This window comes from Halichoerus grypus, chromosome 5, assembly GCF_964656455.1.
Source record: "Halichoerus grypus chromosome 5, mHalGry1.hap1.1, whole genome shotgun sequence".
In the NCBI taxonomy this organism is placed as follows: domain Eukaryota; kingdom Metazoa; phylum Chordata; class Mammalia; order Carnivora; family Phocidae; genus Halichoerus; species Halichoerus grypus.
In genome coordinates, this window is record NC_135716.1 from 110,271,294 (window position 1) to 110,297,159 (window position 25,866).

General features: G+C 46.2%; 1 protein-coding gene across 1 annotated transcript in view; it reads left to right on the forward strand.

Moving 5' to 3' along the window:
- Positions 1 to 25,866, forward strand: part of ABCA4 (ATP binding cassette subfamily A member 4) — a 133,719-nt gene that overhangs the window by 88,333 nt on the left and 19,520 nt on the right. Inside the window, exons 28-40 of the mRNA XM_036094473.2 lie at positions 5,387 to 5,511; positions 5,980 to 6,078; positions 6,885 to 7,071; positions 11,707 to 11,801; positions 13,310 to 13,342; positions 14,672 to 14,777; positions 14,889 to 14,963; positions 15,195 to 15,364; positions 17,043 to 17,220; positions 20,420 to 20,535; positions 21,489 to 21,636; positions 24,814 to 24,937; positions 25,300 to 25,429. Coding sequence (XP_035950366.1) covers positions 5,387 to 5,511; positions 5,980 to 6,078; positions 6,885 to 7,071; positions 11,707 to 11,801; positions 13,310 to 13,342; positions 14,672 to 14,777; positions 14,889 to 14,963; positions 15,195 to 15,364; positions 17,043 to 17,220; positions 20,420 to 20,535; positions 21,489 to 21,636; positions 24,814 to 24,937; positions 25,300 to 25,429 — 1,586 coding nt within the window. The remainder of the gene's footprint in view (positions 1 to 5,386; positions 5,512 to 5,979; positions 6,079 to 6,884; positions 7,072 to 11,706; positions 11,802 to 13,309; positions 13,343 to 14,671; positions 14,778 to 14,888; positions 14,964 to 15,194; positions 15,365 to 17,042; positions 17,221 to 20,419; positions 20,536 to 21,488; positions 21,637 to 24,813; positions 24,938 to 25,299; positions 25,430 to 25,866) is intronic.

Genomic DNA, 25,866 nt, shown 5'->3' on the forward strand with positions numbered 1-25,866 from the left:
GGAGTATAGAAATGCAACTGATCTCTGTGCATTGATTTTATATCCTGCCATTTTACTGAATTCCTGTAGGAGTTCTAGCAGTTTTGGGGTGGAGTCCTTTGGGTTTTCCACATAAAGTATCATATCATCTGCAAAGAGTGAGAGTTTGACTTCTTCTTTGCCAATTCGGATGCCTTTTCTTTCTTTTTGTTGTCTGATTGCTGTGGCTAGGACTTCTAGTACTATGTTGAATAGCAGTGGTGATAGGGGACATCCCTGCTGTGTTCCTGACCTTAGGGGGAAAGCTCTCAGTTTTTCCCCATTGAGAATATTTGCTGTGGGTTTTTCATAGATGGCTTTTATGATATTGAAGTATGGACCCTCTATCCCTACACTCTGAAGAGTTTTAATCAAGAAACGATACTGTACTTTGTCAAATGCTTTTTCTGCATCTATTGAGAGGATCATATGGTTCTTGTTCTTTCTTTTATTAATGTATTGTATCACATTGATTGATTTGCGGATGTTGAACCAACCTCGCAGCCCAGGAATAAATCCCACTTGGTCCTGGTGAATAATCCTTTTAATGTACTGTTGGATCCTATTGGCTAGTATTTTGGTGAGAATTTTTGCATCCATGTTCATCAGGGATATTGGTCTGTAATTCTCCTTTTTGATGGAGTCTTTGTCTGACTTTGGGATCAAGGTAATGCTGGCCTCATAAAATGAGTTTGGAAGTTTTCCTTCCATTTCTATTTTTTGGAACAGTTTCAGAAGAATAGGTATTAATTCTTCTTGAAATGTTTGGTAGAATTCCCCTGGGAAGCCATCTGGCCCTGGGCTCTTGTTTGTTGGGAGATTTTTGATGACTGCTTCAATTTCCTTACTGGTTATGGGTCTGTTCAGGTTTTCTATTTCTTCCTGGTTCAGTTTTGGTAGTTTATAGGTCTCTAGGAATGCATCCATTTCTTCCAGATTGTCCAATTTGCTGGCATATAGTTGCTCATAATATGTTCTTATAATTGTTTGTATTTCTTTGGTGTTGGTTATGATCTCTCCTCTTTGATTCATGATTTTATTTATTTGGGTCATTTCTCTTTTCTTTTTGATAAGTCTGGCCAGGGGTTTATCAATCTTGTTAATTCTTTCAAAGAACCAGCTCCTAGTTTCGTTGATCTGTTCTACTGTTCTTTTGGTTTCTATTTCATTGGTTTCTGCTCTGATCTTTATTATTTCTCTTCTCCTGCTGGGCTTAGGCTTTATTTGCTGTTCTTTCTCCAGCTCCTTTAGGTGTAGGGTTAGGTTGTATATTTGAGACCTTCCCTATTTCTTGAGAAAGCTTTGTATTGCTATATACTTTCCTCTCAGGACACCCTGTATCCCAAAGATTTTGAACAGTTGTGTTTTCATTTTCATTTGTTTCCATGAATTTTTTAATTCTTCTTTAATTTCCTGGTTGACCCATTCATTCTTTAGTAGGACGCTCTTTACCCTCCACGTATTTGAGTTCTTTCCAACTTTCCTCTTGTGATTGAGTTCTAGTTTCAAAGCATTGTGGTCTGAAAATATGCAGGGAATGATCCCAATCTTTTGGTACAGGTTGAGACCTGATTTGTGACCAGGATGTGATCTATTCTGGAGAATGTTCCATGGGGACTAGAGAAGAATGTGTACTCTGTTGCTTTGGGATGGAATGTTCTGAATATATCTATGAAGTCCATTTGGTCCAGTGTGTCATTTAAAGCCTTTATTTCCTTGCTGATCTTTTGCTTAGATGATCTGTCCATTTCAGTGAGGGGGGTGTTAAAGTCCCCTACTACTGTATTGTTATCGATGTGTTTCTTTGCTTTTGTTATTAATTGGCTTATATAATTGGCTGCTCCCATGTTAGGGGCATAGATATTTACAATTAATTGTTAGATCTTCTTGTTGGATAGACCCTTTAAGTAGGATATAGTGTCCTTCCTCATCTCTTATTATAGTCTTTGGTTTAAAATCTAATTTGTCTGATATAAGGATTGCCACCCCAGCTTTCTTTTGATGTCCATTAGCATGGGAAATGGTTTTCCACCCCCTCACTTTCAATCTGGGGGTGTCTTTGGGTCTAAAATGAGTCTCTTGCAGGTAGCATATCGATGGGTCTTGTTTTTTTTTATCCAATCTGATACGCTGTGTCTTTTGATTGGCATTTAGCCCATTTACATTCAGGGAAACTATTGAAAAATATGAATTTAGTGCCATTGGATTGCCTGTAAGGTGACTGTTACTGTATATTGTCTCTATTCCTTTCTGGTCTATGCTACTTTTAGGCTCTCTCTTTGCTTAGAGGACCCCTTTCAAGATTTCTTGTAGGGCTGGTTTGGTGTTTGCAAATTCTTTTAGTTTTTGTTTGTCCTGGAAGCTTTTTATCTCTCCATCTGTTTTCAATGACAGCCTAGCTGGATATAGTATTCTTGGCTGCATATTTTTCTCATTTAGTGCTCTGAATATATTATGCCAGTCCTTTCTGGCCTGCCAGGTCTCTGTGGTTAGGTCTGCTGCCAATCTAATGTTTCTACCATTGTAGGTTACAGACCTCTTGTCCTGAGCTGCTTTCAGGATTTTCTCTTTGTTTCTGAGACTTGTAAGTTTTATTATTAGATGTCGGAGTGTTGACCTATTTTTATTGATTTTGAGGGGGTTTCTCTGTGCCTCCTGGATTCTGATGCCTGTTTCTTCCCCAAATTAGGGAAATTATCTGCTATGATTTGCTCCATTATACCTTCTGCCCTTCTCTCTCTTTCTTCTTCTTCTGGGATCCCAATTATTCTAATATTGTTTTATCTTATGGTATTACTTATCTCTCGAATTCTGCCCTCATGATCCAGCAGTTATTTCTCTCTCTTTTTCTCAGCTTCTTTATTCTCCATCATTTGTTCTTCTATATCACTAATTCTGTCTTCTGCCTCATTTATCCTAGCAGTTAGAGCCTCCATTTTTGATTGCACCTCATTAATAGCCTTTTTGATTTCGACTTGGTTAGATTTTAGTTCTTTTATTTCTCCAGAAAGGGTTTCTCTAGTATCTTCCATGCTTTTTTCAAGCCCAGCTAGTATATTTATAATTGTCATTCTGAACTCTAGTTCTGACATCTTACTAATGTCTGTATTGATTAGGTCCCTGGCAGTCGGTACTGCCTCTTGTTCTTTTTTTTGAGGTGAGTTTTTCAATCTTGTCATTTTGTCCAGAGGAGAATAGATGAATGAGAGAACAAAGTGCTAACAGGGTAACAACGACCCCGGAAAAATATACACTAAACAAATCAGAAGAGACCCAAAACCAGGGGGAAAAGAAAGGGAAAGAAAGAAAAGAAAAAAGAATATGATCAAACATGATCAGGATGGTGAATAGGTCAGTGCCACACACTAGATTTTGGGCGTATTTTGGTCTGTTAGAAGAAACTGCCTCCCAAAATTTTAAAGAAAGAAAAACTTACATATGTACAAAAATAAAGGTAAATATGATGAAGGATGGAATATTGACTCTAAAGATGAAAATTATAAAAGATTTTATAAAAAGAATTGATAAGAAGTTGGTTGAAAAAAGAAAGAAGAGAAATAAAAAAAAGGGGGGGGGGGGAGAGAATGTGACCAGGCAGGAGACTAGAACAAAGCCATACACTAGAGATTAAGGGTATATTTTGGTCTGTTAGAAGAAACTGTATCCCAAAATTTTAAAGAGAGAACAACTTATATATATACAAAAAATAAGGTTAACTACAATGAAGGGGTAGAATATGACTCTAAAAATGAAAAATAAAAAAGATTTTTAAAAAAGGGATTGATAAGATGTTGGTTTGAAAAGGGAAAAAGAAAAATTCAAAAAAAATAGAAAAAGAAAATTTAAAAAATTAACTTTGAAAGACTAAAGAATCATGGGGAAAAAAGCCATGAATTCTTTTTTTTTTTTTAAAGACTTTATTTATTTGTCAGAGAGAGAGAGAGAGCACACAAGCAGGGGGAGGGGCAGACAGAGGGTGAAGCCATGAATTCTATGTGCAGTATTTCCCTAGTGCTGGAGTTCTGCCGTTCTCATTGATCGGTAAACTTGGTCTTGGCTGGCTGTTCTTGCTGATCTTCTGGGGGAGGGGCCTGTTGCGTGGTTCCCAAATGTCTTTGCCGGAGGCGGAATTGCCCCGCCCTTGCCGGTCCGGGCTAAGTCATCTGCTCGGGTTTGCTCTCGGGAACTTTTGTTCCCTGCAAGCTTTCCGTTCAGCTTTGGAGGACGACAGTGAAATGGTGGCCTCCGATCTCCGCCCCGGAGGAGCCGAGAACTTGGGGCCCCACTCCTCAGTGCGCCCCCAGAGAAAAGCAGTCAGTCACTCCTGTCTCCCCAGTCTCTGGCTGCACTCCGTGCTCACCCGGCCTGTGACCGAGCGTTTCTATCTCTGGCACACGACCCCACGTGGAGTCTCCAAACCCAGCAGATCTCTGCGGTGCGCTCCCGCACCGCTCCTCCCAGGGGAGGAAGGGGAGTCTCCCCGGATCTGCAACTTGTTGGGTCCCTGCTGGGGGAGCAGTGGCCCAACTGTGGTGCAGATCGCGGTTTATGGCAACCCTGAGCTGAGAGCCCGCTCCTCGGCTCCATCTCTGCAGTCGGCTTCCCTGCTCCGATACCTGGGAGCTCTGCCTCACTCAGGCACCCCCGGTCTTTCTGTGATCCTGAGGGTCCCGAGACTCCACTGTCCCAGTGAGAGTTCCACCCCCTGCTTAGCCACTGGAGCGATGTCCCTCAGCGGAGCAGATTTCTAAAAGTTCTGATTTTGTGCTCCGCTGCTCTGTCACTTGCCAGAAGCGGCCGACGGAGGCCTCCTCCCCTGTGGTCTATCTTCCTGAATATCGCCTCGGATTCACTTCTCCGCACGTCCTACCTTCCAGAAAGCTGTTGCTTTTCTGTGCAGAGTTGCTGCTATTCTTTTCTTCGATCTCTTGTTGAGTTCGTATGTGTTCAGAATGGTTTGATCCCTATCTAGCTGAATTCCTGTGACGAGACGAAATTTAGGTCCCTACTCCTCTGCCATCTTGCTCCTCCTCCCTCTTTTTTTATATATATATTTTTTATTCAGGTACAGAAACTCTGGTTCACCTCTGGCTGAACATGGCTACCTCAGTGCTCAGTGTTGGCCTACTTCAGCCATTCTTCAGTGGCCACCAGAACATTCTGTTTTCTCCTACACACCTTGCCTTTGTGTGTCTTCCTTTATAATGTTCCCCAGAAGCCTGACCTTCTTCACCAGGGCCCAGTTATGGGGCTGCAACATGTTTAGAAGAATGAGTGTGTGTGTGTGTGTGTGTGTGTGTGTGTGTGTGTGTGTGTATTTAACCTACCACATACCATAGCCCACGTTGCCATGTTTATTTTCTGACAGATTGTGCTCCCAGCCACTTTTGTGTTTTTGGCTCTGATGCTTTCCATCATCGTCCCTCCCTTTGGTGAATATCCGGCTTTGGTCCTTCACCCCTGGATGTATGGGCAGCAGTACACTTTCTTCAGGTGTGTAGACTCATGCCTAAAGGTCATCATTCACCCCTGTGGGTTGTGGGGCTCCCAGGTCAGACTGCTTGGTGGGACCTTCCCCTTTCCACAGCAACCAATGTGGTAGGGAGCCTTGGACTGCCCTCAAAAGGAAGTTAATGTACCCATCACTTGAGAAAGGTGACCCCAAGTGGACAACCAGGACTGCCAGGAGTAAGGAAAGAGAAAGTAAAGGTTGGGTGAATAGGTTCAACTCCATCTTTTTGAGGTGTAGACATGATATGCCAGCAGATCGCCAGGCACGTGGAAGTAGCACATTCCCTTCCCAGGAGACCTACAACCACCCCTAGGCAGCATTCTGTGGCTTGAATACATGCCCAGTATGGAGCAGCCATTCAGTGCACGCCTGTCGAGTTGTGTGTTGGCTGCTTTGTCCCTTTGTCCCAGTCATGTATCTGTCAAGTAAGCCCCTCTCACTCTGTCTAGTTTGGACCAGCCGGGCAGTGAGCAGCTTGCAGCACTTGCAGATGTCCTCCTGAACAAGCCAGGCTTTGGCAACCGCTGCCTGAAGGAAGAGTGGCTTCCGTAAGTCCCTGCACACCCCTGTTCTCCCAGCAGCAGCTGCCCTAGGCAAGCCCTGAGGGCGGGGTCCCGGCATGGCAAGTCTCGAGAGGCCCCATCTCCATCCTGCTCTCTGTTACACAGGTGCTTACACATCCCTGACCGTCACCCTGCCTCTCCTTCAACACCCGTGTGCAAGGGTGTCACCACCTCCTAGGAAGCTCCTGTGTCAACAGTCAGCTCTGTATTTCTAGAATTCCCAATATAGAAAGTTCTGTACTGAGTTGACATATGCTTCCCACAACGTATTTGAAAGGAATCTGAACAGGGAAAGGAGGGAGATGTGGGACGTGCTATTGTTTAATTGGACCTAGAATGGCATTAATTATATAACTTTCAATTCCTGTAAGTACAGAGAAGGGAGTTATAGAGAGTAGTTGAAATCCACTAAGAATCCTAAAATTTCAGTATAATTTTAATGGCTTGTCTCATTCAGTGTTTTTCAGAGCTATAGGTAAGGACCAAAACAGACGAAGTTCCAGCTCCTCTTTTATTTGTTCTGTTTCTCAACAGCTAGAGGTGCCAGGAGGAAGAAGGCAGATAAAACAGTCCACAAAGTAGATAGTTATTGCCCAGCCCCACACCTAGTCAATCAACAAAATTCTAGTCTTAATTTTTTTGAGCAGAAACTAACCTCCAAGAATAGAAGAAGATGCGTGGGTCTGAGGACATAGAGGAAAGGCTAAGGAGAGGGTTAGGCGCTATTTCTTATTTTTAGGGATTTTTATCAACTGGAGCTGCTTGTGAAATATTTTCTTGCCTTCCATGAGGGAGTATCCCTGTGGCAATTCAACCCCCTGGAAGACTCCTTCTGTGTCCCCGAACATCACCCACCTGTTCCAGAAGCAGAAATGGACGCCAGAGGACCCTTCGCCCTCCTGCATGTGCAGCACCAGAGAGAAGCTCACCATGCTCCCTGAGTGCCCCGAGGGCGCAGGGGGGCTCCCACCCCCTCAGGTAGCTCGACCCTCCGTGGGAAACCAGGGGCCCTGAGTCTGCCTGTGACAGCAGGGATTGGGGGAAATGCACTGTGCCTCCCGAGTTTGTAGACTAACATTTCAAACTGACAGCTGAGTGAAGGGCCAGAGGAGTCCTCGGGTTCTCTCAGAGGGGCATGCTAAAGGGCCCTGTCACAGCCAGTAGCTCCATTTTCCACCAGGCACTACCTCTTCAATTTAATTAAAAAAAAAAAAAAACTTTAAACACTGAAAAAATATACAAGTCGGGACACCTTGTGGCTCAGTTGGTTAAGTGTCTGCCTTCCGCTCAGGTCATGATCCCAGGGTCCTGGGATTGAGCCCCACATTGGGCTCCCTGCTCAGCGGGGAACCTGCTTCTCCCTCTGCCTGCCACTCCCCCTGCTTGTGCTCTCTTTCTCTCTGACAAATAAATGAATAAAATCTTTTTTTTTTTAAAGCATTAAAAAAAGAAAAAAATATACAAGTCATGTATGCTCATTATAGAAAAATTAGAAAATACAGTTAAGTCAGAAGAAAAAAAAATCATCCTATAATTGGAGATAACCAATAACATTTGCTTTTTATCCATTAAAACAGGATTATATTCAAAATGCTGTCTTGAAACCTGTTATTTTCACTTAAATATATCACGAACATAGGTTCATGTCAATAAATATACATCATCACTTTTAATGCCTGCATACTATTCCACTGTTTCATTTAATTTGTGTAACTAACCTCTCATTGAACATGTGAGTTTTCAGTGTTTTCCATTCCAATGTAGTGTCCATTCAAATGCATATGTATTTGCACACTTGTTAACAACTTAATTAAGACATTTGCCACATGCTGTGTAACTAACATGCATATACATGCATGTGTGCACGTGCGTGCACGCATACACACACACACATACACAAACACAGCCAGCCACCTACATTTTTCTCTGAGCAGCATCCTCTTTGGGGAGGTTTTTTTTTTTTTTTTAATTTTATTTATTTATTTGAGAAGGAGAGGGAGAGAGAGATCACAAGCAGGAGGGAGGGATAGAGGAAGAAGCAGAGTCCCCACTGAGCAGGGAGCCCAATGCGGGACTCGATCCCAGGACCTGAGCCGAAGGCAGACGCTTAACTGGCTGAGCCACCCAGGAGCCCTTTTTGGGAGTTCTGAACTCCTTGATGTGTCACCCCAGTGAGCCTCTCCCAGGGGTGTCAGAGACAGTGAAAGGAGCCAGAGAAGTCTTACTCTGTCTTCAGTTGCTAACAGGCCTCCCAGCTGACTGGCATGGAACTGGGCCTCATGTGGCCCTCTCTAATGATCTGCCAGTGATTGAACGATTCCCCAGGAAGCAGTGTGTCCCAGTGGGATGAGCACTGGCATTGGCACAGAGAGCTCCAGTCTGGTTACTTGGCCTCTCTGAGCCTTCATTTCCTCATTTATAAATTAAAGGTAACTACTTACTTCGTAGCGTTATTATGAGAACTCAATGAAATAATGTGGGTAAAGAAACTGTATTATTTAGAATTAGATTCAACTGAACTGATGACAACCTCAAACTGATAGTGGATAAACATAAGACACAAGTGAAAGTTCATGCAGGCAGTCGGTGACCTTGTGTTCTGTTGCTCCTCCCTGGTAAACACCCCTTAGCCTCACTGGCCAACATGGCAGAAGCTACTCTCCTGGTAGCAGAGTAGAAGACGAAGAGAGGGCAAAGTGTGCAAATGCACTGTCTTTGAAGGAAGATTTCCAGAAGCTACCACACTGCCCTTTCTCTTAAACATGATTAGCCAGTACTGAACATCAAGGAAGACTGAGAACTATATAGTCTTTATTCTGGGAGGCCTTGAACCCAACAAAAAAGTGTGTTACCATGGCATACAGCAGAAGGGCAGAGCACATAATGGGGGACGACTAAATTTTGCGATAGCATCAATCACCATTGTTGGCCTATAAGTGATTCTGTGTTTGTGAGCATCCTCCTGTTTTTCTCTTTTTTTATTTGGTAAAAGCATATACCTTTATATTTTTCAAGCAATATGTTTTCCCTTTGAATCACAACTCAGCCACTGCAGTGTCATAGAGATTCCAGAAGAGGGAATCAGGGAACTTGTTCCAATTCTCTGTATCCCAAGAGGAAACTTTGCTTCTGCTGGGATGACTGAGGGGCCTTGCAGCCGCTTCTACTCAGCCAGCATTGGGACACAGCACAGGAGTCCTTGGCTGGGAAGACAGGGGAGGAGGGCCAAGCATAGCTACATGGAGATTCATTTCCTCAGTGGATCCTACTTTCAAGGCTGCCTGCCTAGCTTAGGAACTTTTTTTCAATAATTAGTCCTTGGTCCCTAGTGGGAAAATTTAACAGATCCCCATAGCCAGAGTCCTAGAAAAAGGCAAGCCAGTTCTTGTGATTTTTTTTTTTTTTTTATCACTCCCGCATTTCCTATCATTGATGCTTCTCTTGGGAGCAAAACTGAATCTCAGGCATCAGTACAGGAGATGCTGTGTGTGTGTGTGTGTGTGTGTGTGTTTTACACACACACACACACATATGCTCATATTTAGACCCACTCATCCCACTCACTCAAACACACTCTCCTATTCAGCCTGGAATAAAGCCAAAGGATACAGGCTTCACTCAGAGCTGGTAAATTGTACACATCAGGAAAATGGGGGTGTTGATGCAGTCTTCTCTAGGGTCCCTTCCTGTCCTAACATTCTTTGAATGGTGGTAAGTCCTGATGTGGAAGTGCTCCATCCCTGACTTCTAGAATACACAGAGATCAAGTTGTAGGAGTCTTTTATTTGATAGAATTTTTAGAAAATAATTTATCACAAATTACCAGACACCAGCAACTGTTCCAGCCTAGTTTCTACCAGGGTAGCGTGGCAGGTCCCCTAGGTGCCATTCTCAGCTTGAGAAGCAGGTGACAGAGTGAAAAGAGCAGGGCTATGGAGACAGACCGATGTAGGTTCAAATCCTAGCACAACCCCCTATAATTTCTGTAACTTGGTGCAAGTTAGCTGAGCTTTCTGGACCTCAGTTTGGCTGTAAATTAAAGCAACAATTCCTCTTTCATAAGTGTATAAGGATTAAGGGAGACAATGAATATAGAGCATTTAACACAGTGCCTGACACACAGTAAGCATTCAGTAGATGCTAGTTCTCCTAGCATTGGACGAACCAAGTGAAGAAAGTGAATTGAAGGGAGTAAAATGGGAAAGGGGGGTGGGGAAGCAGAAAGTGTATAAAAATGAAAAGAATGGTATGTGATGGTATGTGTGATGTGTTTTTAATGCCACCAGAAATACCCTCATCTACATCTGAGTTGTGCCCTTGACACCTCAGGTTCTTGATTGACCAAAACTGAACCAACACTATGTAGACCCAAATTTAAAGTAATATTGCCACCTGGTGGCCAAACTCATGCGCTTTTTGACTCTTCCAAAGGTGAAACCAGCTTCCAGTTCTAGATACATTTTGAAAGCAATCTGTAAATGGTAAGGGACTGTTTGAATTCTTTCATCCATGTCACAGATTTATTGTTTCACCTACATTGCAGGTAGTATTCTGAGTGCTGGGGACACCACAGAGAAAGTCCCTGCTCTCCGAGAATTTAATCATACAGGGAGGTAACAGATAAAAACAAGGAAGCCAATGAATTGGAAAGAAAATTTGAGAGAGAGATGCAGATGAGAAGATAATGCAGCAGTAGGTTATGATAGAGAGTGACTAGAAATAGAAAATACTTCTCTGAGGAGTAAAATGGAGGCTGATAACTTGAATGGTGATGAACTAGCCGTGTGAGGTTGTCCGGGCAGAGCAATGCAGGCAGAGGGCATGGCCAAGTGCAGAGCTACCTCAGGAATGAGGGGTGTGCAGTGGAGAAGCAGGGAGGACAGATGGGGAGGGTGAGGAGTAAGGAGAGTGGCGGCTGAATGGCTCAGAGAGCAGGGTAGGGCCGGATTGTGTGGCTGTGTCAGCCTTGGTGATGATCCTCAGAGGAACCTAGGGTTTATTGGAATGGGAAAAGCAAGGGCTGGGATATTCTGATCTACATTTTTAAAGCTCAGTTTGGCTGCTGGGTGGAGAATGGATTTTTTTTTTAAGATTTTATTTATTTACTTGTCAGAGAGAGAGAGCGCACAAGCAGGGGGAGAGGCAGAGGGAGAGGGAGAAGCAGGCTCCCCACTGAGCAGGGAGCCCGATGCGGGACTCGATCCCAGGATCCTGGGATCATGCCCCGAGCCAAAGGCAGACGCCTAACTGACTGAGCCACTCAGGCATCCCTGGAGAATGGATTTTGGAGGGCCAGGGTGGAATAAGGGAGATCAGTCTGGACGTTTCTGTCGAGGTCCAGGTGAGGTCTGAGTGGAGGCTTGGACTAGGGTGGTAGTCTGGAACTGGAGCAGTGGGGATGGAGTGGAGATTTATTTTGGAGTTGGAACTATCCTATCTTGTCAATGGGTTGGAGAAAAGAGAGGAATCCAAGATGGCTCCCACTTCTTTAAAGTGGGAACCAGGCATATGCCAGTGCTTTATTCAGTATCTTCCCAGCAGCTGAGTCCATAAATAATTTTTAGAGAACAAGCAGATTCCAAGGTGACTAACACAGATGTCTTATTGCCTCAGAGAATACAGCGCAGCACTGAAATTCTACAAGACCTTACAAACAGGAACATCTCCGACTTCTTGGTAAAAACATATCCTGCTCTTATACGAAGCAGGTAAGAAGAAATTCTTTCATACTTTACAACCTGGCTCCCTGTAGAAAGTACTAACTGGAGACGGAAGATAATTTATTCACACAACTTATCGACAATCAGGGCAGTGGAAAATTTTCTTTTTCCTGATTTACCCGAAAAAGCAATTGAGACATATATAAAGTAAAATGCAACTTAAGATTAATTTTGTTTTCAATTTTTGTTTTGTTTAGGCGAAGCAGTCTTAAAGTTTAACCCGTGCACCATTAAAAATAAAATAAGAAAGCACAAAATGCATCCAACAATGCAGCCTCATGTTTTAACTAGTTCAGAAAGAGAGACAACATTTGGAAGGGCCAGTAAAGGAGAAAAAAGAGAGAAAAGGAGAGAAGCAAGAGGGAAAATAATGAGCAAGAAGGAGAAAGGAACAAATCAGACCGACGTAGGAAAAAAGCAGCGGGATGGCAGCGTGTGAGGGAGGCCACAGGTTGGCCAGGTTCGCCGCAGCTTGTCACACCCTAGCTGTAAATTCTCCTCTCGGTCACTGCCCTTCAGGACGCCCGCCCGTGAGCTCTTCTGTGCGTGCCCCCTTCTCTCAGCCCAGCAGCTGCTTCTCAAGGGCGCGGCGGGGGATGGGCGGCGTCAGCAGCCCCTGTCCAAGCTTGACAAGAGCATGCTCTAGAAAGGGGGTCATGGGGAACCCTGAGCCAGTCCCCGTGTGCTCTGGGGCCTTAAAATAAAACACATACTGTCTAATTTTCATAGTCCTTTCAGTTGCTTCTTCTGCCAGACCCTGAACAAAGGATAAACGGACTCGGTTAACTAGAACACACTGCCAGTGGGGAGAGCCGCTGCTGAGAAGGCAGTGCCAGGCCAGCTCTAGCAAAATGAAAAACGCCGTCCAAGCACACAAATAAGAGCAGCGTGCATAGTATTTATTCAGTAATGCAATAAAACCACAACCATCCCAAACATTGCTCTCAGCAATGAATTTGCAATATGGAATTTGGGATTTTGTGCTTGATGACAGTGATAGTTTGGGGGCCTGAACTGTGAGGTCTAGAATTGGCATCTGCTCATTACTTGTCATTTTACCCCTGACTGGCTGGAAGTCAGTCTCTTAACCTTGGGCTTGGACTAAGTCAGCCCTTCTCCCAAGTGTGCAGGTGATTAATATTAAAGTCTTGTTTGTGCAGGGTGGAAGATGGGAGGGCTGCAGCCTTCACTCCACACTGGTATAGTGGTTGCCCTATTTTCTGGCTCCAGATGGTCTGACAAATGACCTGACCACAGGACCACCCAGAAAGCCCAGAATGCAGGATGTGACTTGGAGAGCCAACGGTGGAACCCAGTCCTTCCTCTGCATGTGTACTTGGGCTTGGCCCCTGGGCCGAGAAGCTTCCCATTGTTTGGATATCAAGAAATGCAAAACTGCCCTGCAAGACTAAGCGGCCCCAATGAGTGTTTGGAAGGAAAGTTAACACTACCACCTTCCTTAGGGTATTCATTGTATGATTTGTTTTGGCTTTCAGCTTAAAGAGCAAATTCTGGGTCAACGAACAGAGGTAAGAAACTACTTTTGTGAAATTAAAATCTCAGATTGATCCATTTAAAATAACTGCACATTAAAAAACCACACCTGGAGCCACATGGGCTGTTCTATATGTACTCAGGAACTCACAAGTCATGTCCTGAAGGATATGTGGCTAAACAATAGATCTCCTTGGAGGATATATAGGGGAGGAGGTGTTCCCCTAAGAGGCGTTCCAGAGCATTCTCACTCAGAGGGGGTTCTAAAACCTCACAAGGTTAACAATTGAGAGGGCTACAGTGACAGGATGCGTAACCCAAGCCTTGCCACTCTTTGGCCCAACCCTCTTGAGCCTCAGGGAGTCTGGCCCAGCCCCAGACTAACCCCATTCCTGTGGCATTCTGGAGGCTCAAGTAGTTTCAGAGGCTTGGAGGATCATCCAGGAATATTCTAAGAGTGAGCTGGCCTCCCATGGTCCCTCAGCAGTAGGGCCTCTAGAATGAATGCAGAGCTGATATTAACTTGATTTCCTGGGTGGATACTAAACCATGAAAGGGAAATCCAGCCTTTAGAATTTCTCCCTAGAGGGAAGTGTGGGGTCTCAGTTGAAGCAGAAATGGGTGGGGCAATTTGAGTCCCTGAGAAATAAAGTTCCCCTCCTCTGCCTTGCCAACAGATTAATTTTTTCTTATCAAGGAGTTTGGCGTTTATCCTGCCACTGAAGGGCTTTACACCCGAGAGTGACAGGCCCAGATTGGTGTTTGAGCATGATCGCTTGAGACTGCCAAGCAGTGTGGAAAATGGGTGAAAGCAGGAGAGATCCAATGCTAGGACCCCAGTTAAGGTGCTAGAAACAGAGTTAGGGCAGGGGATCTGCAAAGCACAGGAGTGGCACCAGAAAGGAATCCTTGGTTGGGGTGTAGGGAGAGTCAGGGAAGACATCAAAAAGAAGATGACATATGACAGATGAGTCCGAGTTGGCCAGATGCTCAAAAAAGGGAAAGGCCCTCCTGGGAAACTAGCAGCCCCGCCTCGGCAGAGACGCCAAAGCAGCCTGGACCAGCGGGGGCTCTGGAAGTGATCTGACATGGCTGGAATGTGCCACTCGAGGGAAGGCATGAGCAGGGGTGACATTGGAGAAGTGGGCAGAGACCAAACTCAGTAAAGATTGGGACTTTTCCTGGTGGAAACAAGGAAGGGTTAATAGTTGGTTTGTAAAGTGGAGCCATGTTGCTGACTAGTCCGGACAATTGCTCCCAAAGTACACATTTCCCTGCAGAAACCGAGAGAGCTATTGACAAGTATGAAGCACCACAAGCATGGTTCGTGGCCCTGACTTGAGGACTTCTTGTTCCCTTGTCAGGTATGGAGGAATTTCCATTGGAGGAAAGCTCCCAGTTCTTCCCATCACTGCGGAAGCACTTGTTGAATTTTTAAGCCATCTTGGCCAGATGATGAATGTGAGCGGGGTATGTAAACAGCTTGGAGATTTGGATAGAACGTCTGACATGCTGGTTATCATGAAACAGAAATAATCGTGAGTGCTAAGTGGGGAAAAAAACCCTTGTGCTGTTTTCTAGGGCCCTATCACCAGAGAGGCCTCTAAGGAAATGCCTGCTTTCCTTAAACATCTAGAAACTGAAGACAACATAAAGGTACTGGTCCTGCCTCATCTGCCCTAGAGCTAAAAACTCACGTGAGCTAGTTACTTCAGTTTTTTTTCCCCAGCTTAATTACATTCCATCCCTCCTCATGTTGAAATCTAGCCTGGAATGTCTTCCAGCTGCCAAACCCTTCCTCCTCCTCCTCACATTCTTTCTCCTGCAGCTCATTTTTTCTTAAAACAGCTGTAGCACAGCCTAACCAAGTCCATCCCTGCCCTGTAGGTGTGGTTTAACAACAAAGGCCGGCATGCCCTGGTGAGCTTTCTCAACGTGGCCCACAACGCCATCTTACGGGCCGGCGTGCACAAGGACAGGAACCCTGAGGAGTACGGCATCACCGTCACCAGCCAGCCCCTGAACCTGACCAAGGAGCAGCTCTCAGAGATCACAGTGTAAGCTGCCGCCGTGGCCCCCAGCCTCCCAGCTCGCCGGTCGCCCTCTCCACTCTCGGGACACCCGGAGAGGATTCTCTCGAACGTGAGCTGCTGGGCTGGATGGCAAGGCTGTTAAATCAGGCACATATGAACATGAGACGTTCAAGTGCCTCGTGTACCAAATGGCTTGGCCATTCTTTCTCTTCATATTTATTTGGAAAGTAAGCATAGATTTGGTTCTCTTCCCTTTTGGCTCTTGATAACAAGTTGCTCCTGGAGCTTACACAAATATTCTCACCAGTTTGCAAAGTGACTGCCGGGAACTGGGAAAGCTGAGCCAATCTTTCATCTCCCTGGGAGTAATCATTTTAGATTCCGGTAATTTCCCTCAGATGGCCAGGCTTTCAAGATGTCAACAGACCCTTGCCTTCCTCAAGCTTAAGCTCTTACTGCACAGCTTCAGGCAGTAAATGACATCAATCCCGTTCAATTTGTAGTATGCGTGCGCCATTCGAGCCTTCCTTCAGTGGCAATGGCTTCGTGAGTGCCGACTGCTTCTGGGAGACCATGAGGGTCCTAATGTTCCTATCCCAGTGTATTCAGTGCCCTGAACACTCGCCCTGAACGTGCCAAGTGTCGTTGGCTAAAACTTGGGCCCTGGCCCCCTGGGGCCTTCCTTTGGACACCCTCTGAGGCCCTCAACTGAGGAAGAATAGTCTGTCCTATGCCAGTTCTCTCTTGGCCCAGGTTTCTCCATCTCCTGCCAAGCCTCTTGAATCTGAAATAAGAAATAGGAGTCTTCTGTGGTTATAAAAGTAGTATATAAAATAGTATATGATCATTAAATAAAGTGTATAGAACAGAGTTTTTTAAAACTTATTTTCTACAACCCTACACAGTTTAGGGTCTTGCCTCTAAACATTTTTGTGTGTTTCCTTCCAGTTATATTTTCTCTTCTTCCTGTGTGTGTGGATCATGCCCTTTGTAGTTTCATCAGGGCAGTGCCTGGCACATGTGGTCCCTCGTGGGAATTAGTTGGAAGTGCTCCATTCTCTGTGCGGGCACTGTCCCACGCCAGGGCTGTGCTCGTATGTGAAACTTAGGTGGGACTCAGCCCACACCTGCTACCTTAGCCACACGCTTTCCCAGAGATCAAGGAGAGGGTGAAGAAAGCCAAGTTCCTGTACAACCAGCCTGTTCTCTTTTCACTTAAATTTACATTATGAATATTTCCCCGTGTTGTGATATGTTTCTTGAAACCATGATTTAACAAGATCTCGCAGACCATATCGCTGTCTACATAGAAAATCCAAGAGTTATCTATAGACAAATGATGAGAACTAATAAGAGGATTGTAGTATATAAGATTAATATAAGAATCCATTTCTATACACCAACAAATTAATTAGGAAAGGTAATAAAATTTGTTTAGATTATTATATTAACATGGAAAATGTTTGATATTAACATTAATATTAGTATTCGGTAGTAACATGGAACAGGAAACCCACAGATATCCACTTAACCTTGACCCAGTTTGACTAGCACAGCTGAGTGAAACAACAAGCTTCCAGGGGATTCTGGAGGCCATTACCTGGAGTTGGGCGAGGCCTTCCCAGAGCCTGACTTTGTCCTTCTGCTGCTTCTGCTCCTCCTTCTTCACCTCTCCTTCACTGTGTCTCTCCTACTGCTGCAGGCTGACCACTTCAGTGGATGCTTTGGTTTCCATCTGTGTGATTTTCGCCATGTCCTTCGTCCCAGCCAGCTTTGTCCTTTATTTGATCCAGGAGAGGGTAAACAAAGCCAAGCACCTCCAGTTTGTCAGTGGAGTGAGTCCCGCCACCTACTGGCTGACCAACTTCCTCTGGGACATTGTAAGTGTCAGGTCATGGCACCTCCCTTGCCTCCCTGGGCCTACAGTGGGCAGGTGTTTGTCTGCTCTGACTGAGGGGACTTGGTGGGATGGGCTGTTGGCGGGTGCTGTGCTGAGGGCCTTGTGTGTTCGCTCTTTCTTGGAAAAGCACAGAATTAGGAGCCCCAAGCTGGGGAAGGATGTGGGGCTCAGCTTAACAACTGCTGAGTTGGGGCTCTGTGTGCCCTGCACCAAGGGGCCTTCTGACCCACTGAGTAATCCCTGCACCACAGGCATGAGGCTGGCTTTCCTGGGAATAATCTGGAGCTGAAGAGGTAATATCAAGAGGTCCTTCATCCTACACTCTCTTCTTACATCCTGATCCACCCCTAAAGGGGGAAGGATGGAACTTCTCCTGTGGTAGAGTCACCAAATAAATATAGGACATCAGTTAAATCTAAATTTCAGATAAAACAATTAATGATTTTAGTATAAGTATATCCCACCCGCGAAGTATTGCATGAGACATACTTATACTAAAAAAAATGTATTGGTTGTTTATCTGAAATTCAAATTTAAATGAGCATCCTATATTTTTACTGGCAAAATGTGGCAACCCTACCCAGTGGCCTTACTTTGCTTTCCCAAAGTAACCAGACCTCCACTAAATCAGATTAGCCACCACTTTAGGGAATAGAAAGAAAAAATTATTTATCAAGTCAACAGCAGATTGCCACCTCTCTCACAACCAGGATTGTTGGGGGGCAGAAAAGAGTCAGGGTGGGTTACTTTATGACAGGCCGCAGGGTCAAAATAAATTGGCAGCAAAGCCCTAATTGTAATGTAGCAGTGATCATTATGGCACCAACTCTAGGGTTTTCTGGACACTGTGGCTAATAAGATCCTTTGTTTTATCCCAACATTCTGAGACTAACATGAGTCTCCATTGCATGTTATGGTAGGATATATCATGATGGAGACCAACACAAATAACCTTTTTCACAGTGGTTTTGAATAATGATGACAAATATTAGGGTTTATAAGGACATGGTTTCTTTTATCTTAGCTCCCTAAACGCAGTCATCACTGAACAGTACAAAACCAGAAATCATCAGTAGCAACTAAATTCTTTCGTCTCTATCCTATCTACCTGAGAAAACACTTACAAACACATGGGGAGGAGTCAGAACCATCACACCTCACTTTGGACAAAAACATCATCTGTAGCTACCCATACTGCCCTGCCTTTAAGCATGAAAGGGGTGAGGCTCACCTGCACTGAAAAGCTATTAAAGTGCTGGGTTTTGCATTCTACTTTTTTTTTAAAAGACAAGGATTATAGAATTTACACTTTGGGCTGACACATGCATGTGCCTAGCTACAGAGATCTCTGAGCCTAAAGAGAAATATGTGGATAGAAGGCTAGAGTCAGTGTCTGGATTGGAGGTGATACTAGCAAAGTAGACACTTGGCAGACCAGCGAAGAGTTAGAAGACGGTGAATAGGACACTAGCAGGCTTCGGAGCCTCCGAATCCAAACTCTAGGATCTATAACGTTGTTGCTTAGCACCCTCATTAGCCAGCAGCAAAAAGATAACATATATGCCTGAGGGTCATTGTTAAATGTGAACAAACACTTATTGTTTATATCATCCACTCAGCACAGATAGGATGTTTTAAGTTCTTATTTTTTATATGTCATCTGGTTTTCTTTTAAATTTTGAAACAGTCACAAAATTGTTATAAATATAGTTCAAAACTTTTTTTCTGGGCCATTGGAGGGTAACTTCCCAACAAGATGCCCTTCGTGCACACACACACACACACACACACACACACACACACACCAGCACCTCCAGTGTCTACCTCCTATGAGTGAGGACACACCCCATACAATCACAGCATAACTGGCAACACCAGGACACTAGCACTATGCGTCACCTCCATCTTTTCCTCAGACCCCACTCAAATTTCACCCATTTCCCCAATCATGTCTTTTATAGAAAAGGATCTAGCTCAGAGTCATTGCATTTAGTTGTTCTCTCCAGTCTCCTTTAGCCTGGAATGGTTCCTAGTCTTCTCGACATGCACAACCTTGACACTTGTGAAGATCACAGGCCAGTTATTTTGCAGAATGTCCTTCAATTTGAGTTTGCCCAATGTTTTCTCATGATCGGATCCAGGTTACAGCAGTGGTATCATGAAAGTTTACTCTGCTGCATCTGACCAGGTAGCTTCTGATTTCAGTTTGTTCTATTACTGATGATGGTCACTTTGGTCACTTGATTTAGGTGGTGTCTGCTGAGCTTCTCCACTGTAAAGTTAGTCTTTGCCCCTTTATAATGAATAAGAATTGGAGGAGAGGTACTTTGAAGCTATGTAAATATCCTATTTGTTACCAAACTTCCAGGCTCTCTATCTTTCCATACTTGTGACTCTTCTCCAAGAGTGAGAAACTGGCTTCTATTACCCCTGACTCATGTACCCACCTGAGCAGTACGCCTGTACGTAATAAGTTTCCCATCGTGGCCACCATCCTCTCCCTTGTGTGGCACCCTTCTCTCCCTGCTCCAGCTGCCCCACATTTGGAGGTCCTCCTCATTCTGCTCCGGCTCTGATAGCCCCAACCAGATCGACCCCCTATAAGGACACCCTCCTACACCCCATACCAGCCCACCCTCTGTGGGATGTCCTCCTCACCCTTCTCGGGTTCTCATCCTGCCGGGGACCACTGTGACACCTCCTGAACCCCCACTGGCTGCCCACCTCTCCCTATCCATCCTAATGGCTTTAGGACTGAATTGTATAGGAAGAGAGGAAAGGGATCAAGCGATAAAAGGGTATCATCTATTTGAACTTCATGAGGCCAAGGACTAAATATTTTGAGTTTTTCTGAATTCAGGAGACATGCTTAGAAAGTAGACTCAGTAGGACTTCGTGACCAATTAGAGAAAATGAAAGATCAGGTGGATTTTTATAATTCATTCTCTCGAAAGATAGAGGCTGAAGCTTCCCTGCACTGGGAGGTGGGAGTGGGGAGTGGTAGGAGGACTAGGGACAACTTAGAGTATGTTTGCTGACCAATAACTGTTTAGACAAATAGAAGCAGAACCCCAGGCCATTGTAGGGGCTGGAGGAGGCTGACCCAGCCCTCGTTCCACAGAACAGGAGATAGAGGTCCTGAGAAGTTAAGTGCCTCATTCTCCTCTTCTCTCTTCAAGATGAATTATGCTGTGAGCGCAGCGCTAGTGGTGGGGATCTTCATCGGGTTTCAGAAGAAAGCCTACACTTCTCCAGAAAATCTTCCTGCCCTTGTTGCACTGCTCATGCTGTATGGGTGAGTTGTTTGGGCCATTAGCTAATGCCACCAAAAGGGAAGCCACGGGAGGGGCGTGGTCTTCTGACAGAAAACCAGGGTTTCTGGCAGCCAGGTTAGCTTCCAGCCCCTGGCAGGGTGTGCAGCTACCAACCAGGAATCTGTTTCGGACTCCACACACACAGCAGTTCCTGAGGCTCAAATGAATCTTCTTCCACTCAAACTGGGGCCTGACCAGGGCGTCACTCTCCTGTCCCTCACCCGGCTCTGATTCTGATTCATCTGTAGCCAACCTGTCCATCTCGGTGTCTCCAGCTGGACTGGCCGAGAGTTATTTGCACACGGAAGACTGCAGCTGAAAGGCTGCCCCTGAGCCAGGGTCAGAGGATGACACAGGGATTAAATCCTGTAGAATTCTAGAGCAAGGCATGCAACTTTACATCCAGGCCTACCCCTCACTGGGTATGTACCTGTGGACAAGTTATTACCCCATCTGGGCTTCAATTTCCTCATCTGTAAAATGCAGATAATGACACCTGGTCCTTCCTGTGAGGGCCAGTGAAGCCCTGACAGAGCATCTCTCTTGCAAATAGAGAATTCAGGAGCCAGCCTAACCACGACATACCAACTCAAGTCAACTGTAAAGATGAGCCTCCTGGGATCTCAGCTGGGCTTTGCTGATCCAGACTAGAGTGGGAAGCACTGCAGGGTAGAGCTGGCCCCTCTGCCTTGTAAAAGGCACATTCACAGCCACCATCTCACTTGCTCCTCACAAAACCCTGTGAGGTGGTCAGGGAAGGCATCATTATCTCCCTTCAAAGACGAGGAACAAAGACCAAGGGACGGAGCAGCTTTCTGGTCTTCCTTGGACTCTCGCCAGTGCAGACACGTCACCTCGTGTGCGGGGAATGCATTATATCTAGTGGTACAAAGACTGCAACTCTGTCCCACTGCCTTGTGTCGTTTCCACACAGATGGGCAGTCATTCCCATGATGTACCCAGCATCCTTCCTATTTGATGTCCCCAGCACAGCCTATGTGGCCTTGGCTTGTGCTAATCTGTTCATCGGCATCAACAGCAGTGCCATCACCTTCATCTTGGAATTATTTGAGAATAACCAGGTGAGCATAACTTTTGTGGCTTCCTTGTTTGATTACTAAAATACTAGAGAGAGTATTTGATGGTCAAGCAGAGCCAGGGGCAAGTACTGTGGCTGGACAATCTTAATGCATATGTGAACGTAGTTTCCTCCTTTCCTTCCTCTCTCCCTCCTTCTGTGCCTGCCTACCTGCCTCCTTCCCTTCACTTTCCCTCCTCCCTTCCTTCCTTCCTTCCTCCCTTCCTACACTCCATCTTTCCTCCCTTCCTCCCTTCCTTCCTGCTGTCCTTCCCTCCCTCCCTCATGCCTTCCTCCCTCCCTCCTCCCTTCCTTCCTTGTTTTCTTTAAGCTCATCTAACTCGAAGTTTATGTGTGTGCTCTGAGTGTCATGGTTTTCTGAGCCTGTTCTGCAAGCTATAAATGACTTTTTGTGATCCTAAGCTTTTAGATTTTCTTACTCCTTCAGAGTTTCCTTGGTGACTTTGGGTGTTAGGTTTTTCTACACACACACATATTCACACATACATGTGTGAGTGCATTGATGTGATTTCAAAGCAGCAAAAGGCATACAAGGAAGTCTCCTTCTTACCCCTGTCTTCCAGTCACCTGCTTTGCTTCTCCAGAGGCAACCTTTCATTTCAGTTTCTTAGGTGTTCTGGCAACAAATAAGCAAACGCATACATTTTCTTTCTCCCACTTTCTTACCCATATTGTAACGGAGTAACATTTACTGTTCTACATGAAACTTAATTCTGAGGATAGGGTTAGAAATGTATGGTGCTGAATGACTCACTTTTCTGAGCTATGGAGTGCAGTCGTCCTGTCCCGCTCCCCAGACATCTCCTTGCCAGAAGGAGCTGGCCAGGCTAAGCCCTGAGCCACTGGCAATGGCTCCAGGCTGTCCGTGTGCCCCACTCCCACTCACAGCCGGCTGTGTCTGTGCCTGGCTGTGGCGGCCCGGAGCGCCCTCAAGCACTGGCAGGCTCGCCAAGCGCCCGTGTCCCCAGTGGCCTCTCCAGCCTGTTCCTCCCTCACTAGGTGTTCGAGTTCAGAGGGTGGGCACCCGCCAGCACATTAGTGCTGCTGTCCTGTGGCTCCTGTCCTCACTCCCACCTCGGGGCCCTGCTGAGAGGACCTAAGGCAAATGTGCACTCGCCCCCAGTCCCATGGCCTCCTGACGGATGCTTCCCCAGGCCTTGTCAGACTGACTTCCTGCCACAAAACCCCATTTGTCCCATGACTGGTAAAAAATGTACCATGTCGCAGTCAGACCCCAGAAGAGAGATGGATGAGAAAAAACATGGACTCTGCTGATGGCAGAGCTTCCTGGCAGACTGAAAATGCTCCTCTTCAGAGCTGTTTGTCATGTGCTCACAGCCCACTACATCTTAAGAGATTGCATTACTTCAGAAAAATTAAAGAAGAAGCGCAAAGCAACTCAGAACACTCCCTCCTGAGGGCTATATTCGTTTAGCCGACATTTACGGGGCAAACCCCTTTCCCCTGCGGAAATGCTGTTTGCTTTCATGCAAGTCCTGAGAGAAGCAGATGCTACAGAGATTCCCAGTATCCCTCAGGAGGCTCCCAGGCCCCAGTAGCTGCTTTTCCTACCGAGTCAAGAGGTATCAACAGGGTGAACACCATGTGACGGATGTGCTGATGTAAACATGTGTGACCTGCTTGTCCTACCCTGCAGGAACTCCCTTTCCAGTCAAGAAATGATCTGTGCACCAAGCTAGGAACCGAAATGAACCACAGTACCTGACCTTCCACAAGACAGTGTGTGATAGAACAGCAAGGGAAGGAGACAGATAAAACACTGCAGATCCGAATGGGCCAAAAGAGCTGGGCTGCTGGGCTACAGGGCTCAGGAGAATCTGGGTAAAGGAAATCAATTAAGCCTGGCCTGGAATAAGTAGGATTTTATTAGCCCATTTAATAAATAATGAGGTGCCTACTATGAGCTAATCATTGAAGAAGGTATTTAGAAAGGACACCAAAATAATTAGGACCCAGTCCTTATCCTCCAGGGACCACTGACTAGTGGGGCCAGCAGGCAAGTAAGAAGTAATTAGCCCTGGCTGAAAATGTTGTAAGTACTAGAAGAGAGAAGTAGGTATTCTACATGGAAATCTGAAAAGGCTTTTGAGAGAAGGGATTTTCTCAAGCTACCTTTTTTTTTTTTAAGATTTTATTTATTTATGTATTTATTTGGGAGAGGTGGGGAGAATCTCAAGCAGACTCCTCGCTGAGCATAGAGCCTAAAGTGGGGCTCGATCTCATGATCCTGACGTCGTAACCTGAGCCAAAACCAAGGGTTGGATGTTTAATGGACTTCGCCACCCAGGCACCCCTCCAGCTAGCTTTCTAAAGAAGGCCTGGAATCTTCTAGAGAACAGAAGGGGAGAGAGCATTCTTTCCTAAGAGCAATGGTTAATAGAAGCTGGGGGCGCAAAGGCCTAGAGGCACAAGAGCACTGGCTGGGAGGAGGGGAGAGGCGGGCCATGGGGAGGGGAGCGAGAGAGAGGAGGTCATGTGAGCAAAGGTGTGGAGGCCAGGAAGAAGCCAGTTGGGTGGTAGGGAGGGGCCAGATTAGTGGGCAGCAGTGGCCTGGTCAGCCTCGCCCCCCAGTGTCCCCTCTGCCATCTTGGGGGAGACTCTCTCCGCCCAACACTGCTGGGCAAAAGTAGCAAGCACAGTCTGACCCTCTGAAAACAAGTCCCCCCACCTCAACACACACACCAGAGTCCCCGGCCCTCTTTTCTACTGGCAGTACCCCCACACACCTAGCTGTCCTCTGGGGGCTGAGGAGCAGAGCTGGAAGACACACGGGGCCCCTCTCCCCTGTGGTACGAGCTGGGCTAAGAGCAGAGGAAAGAGCTCACGGCTCACAGCTGTACCAAAGGAGAGAGCCTGGGCCGCACGCCCAGCAGCTGCTGCATCTCCCAGGAGCAAATGCCTTGGGGGGCTCGTGTGTAATTCCCGAGTGAGTCTGCCCTGACAGCAACCCGGGCAGGCTGCCTGGCTGCTGGCGCCTCCTGTGACTATTCCAGCACCTTCCTATCTGTGTGACAGATCCCTCCTGCGGCCAGCCTGGTTGCTAGGCCCCCGCTGTCTGCAGGCCTTCCCCTGGGCCCGCTTAGGAGGGGTAGGTGGGTTCAGTCCCCACAATTGACTGTCCTGCTTTTCTATGTTTCAGCCGCTGCTCAGATTCAACGCCATGCTGAGGAAGCTGCTCATTATCTTCCCCCACTTCTGCCTGGGCCGGGGCCTCATTGACCTGGCGCTGAGCCAGGCTGTGACGGATGTCTACGCCCGGTTCGGTGGGTGGCCTTTGAGGCCTGTGGAACATGGCCCCAGACCATCTGGGCGGGGGCGGGCTGCCTCGGGAGCTCCTATGCCCGACCTGCAGCCTGGGCTGGAGCCGGCTGACACTTGGTTGGTATGGGAGTGTCCTTCTGCCCAGAAGGGATCAGTTGCCTCTGTCTCTGGGGCTGAGGAGCCACAGGAGGGGTCAAGAGCAGGCTCCGACTCTTCCCTACTCTGACTCGAGCAACCGAGATGAGGCCTGGGTTCAGCTCCCACTTACTCCTTCGAGTAAGACCTCGTCTAGCTGGGCCAGACGTTATGACTAGGTCTCTGGGGGCAGCTGGGGCAGCTGAGTGGACTTCATTCCTGTCCGCAGGTGAGGAGCACTCTGCAAATCCGTTCCAGTGGGACCTGATTGGGAAGAACCTGGTTGCCATGGCCGCAGAAGGGGTGGTGTACTTCCTCCTGACTCTCCTCATCCAGCACCACTTCTTCTTCACCCGATGGTACGTTCAGGCCACTGCCATAAGGGTTCCAAGGGCAGCTCCTTGCATCTGTCCAGGGACTTGGCTTCACATCCATGTAGTCCTCTGTTTCCTCACCAGCCCCACTCCGTGATGGCTTTTTATACCCTTAAAGCCTGGCTTGTTCTGAATAACACAAGGGGAGAGACATTAAAATAGGCATGTTGGAATTTGTAACGAATCTAAACTTTAAAGCATTTAAAATACAGTATTTAATTTCAGTTGCTAATATTTAATCCCTCTCACCTCATTAACAGATACTCATTTTAAGTTGGATGATAGCCTTACAAATGATAATAGTTAAGGGAGATCCAAAGTACTGGGAAATAGATTTAGGCATTCACAAGAAAATAGACAAAGTGGGCCCCTTTGCTAATTGGAGATATGAGAGTGGGGATAGGGAGTATATGGGGTGATAT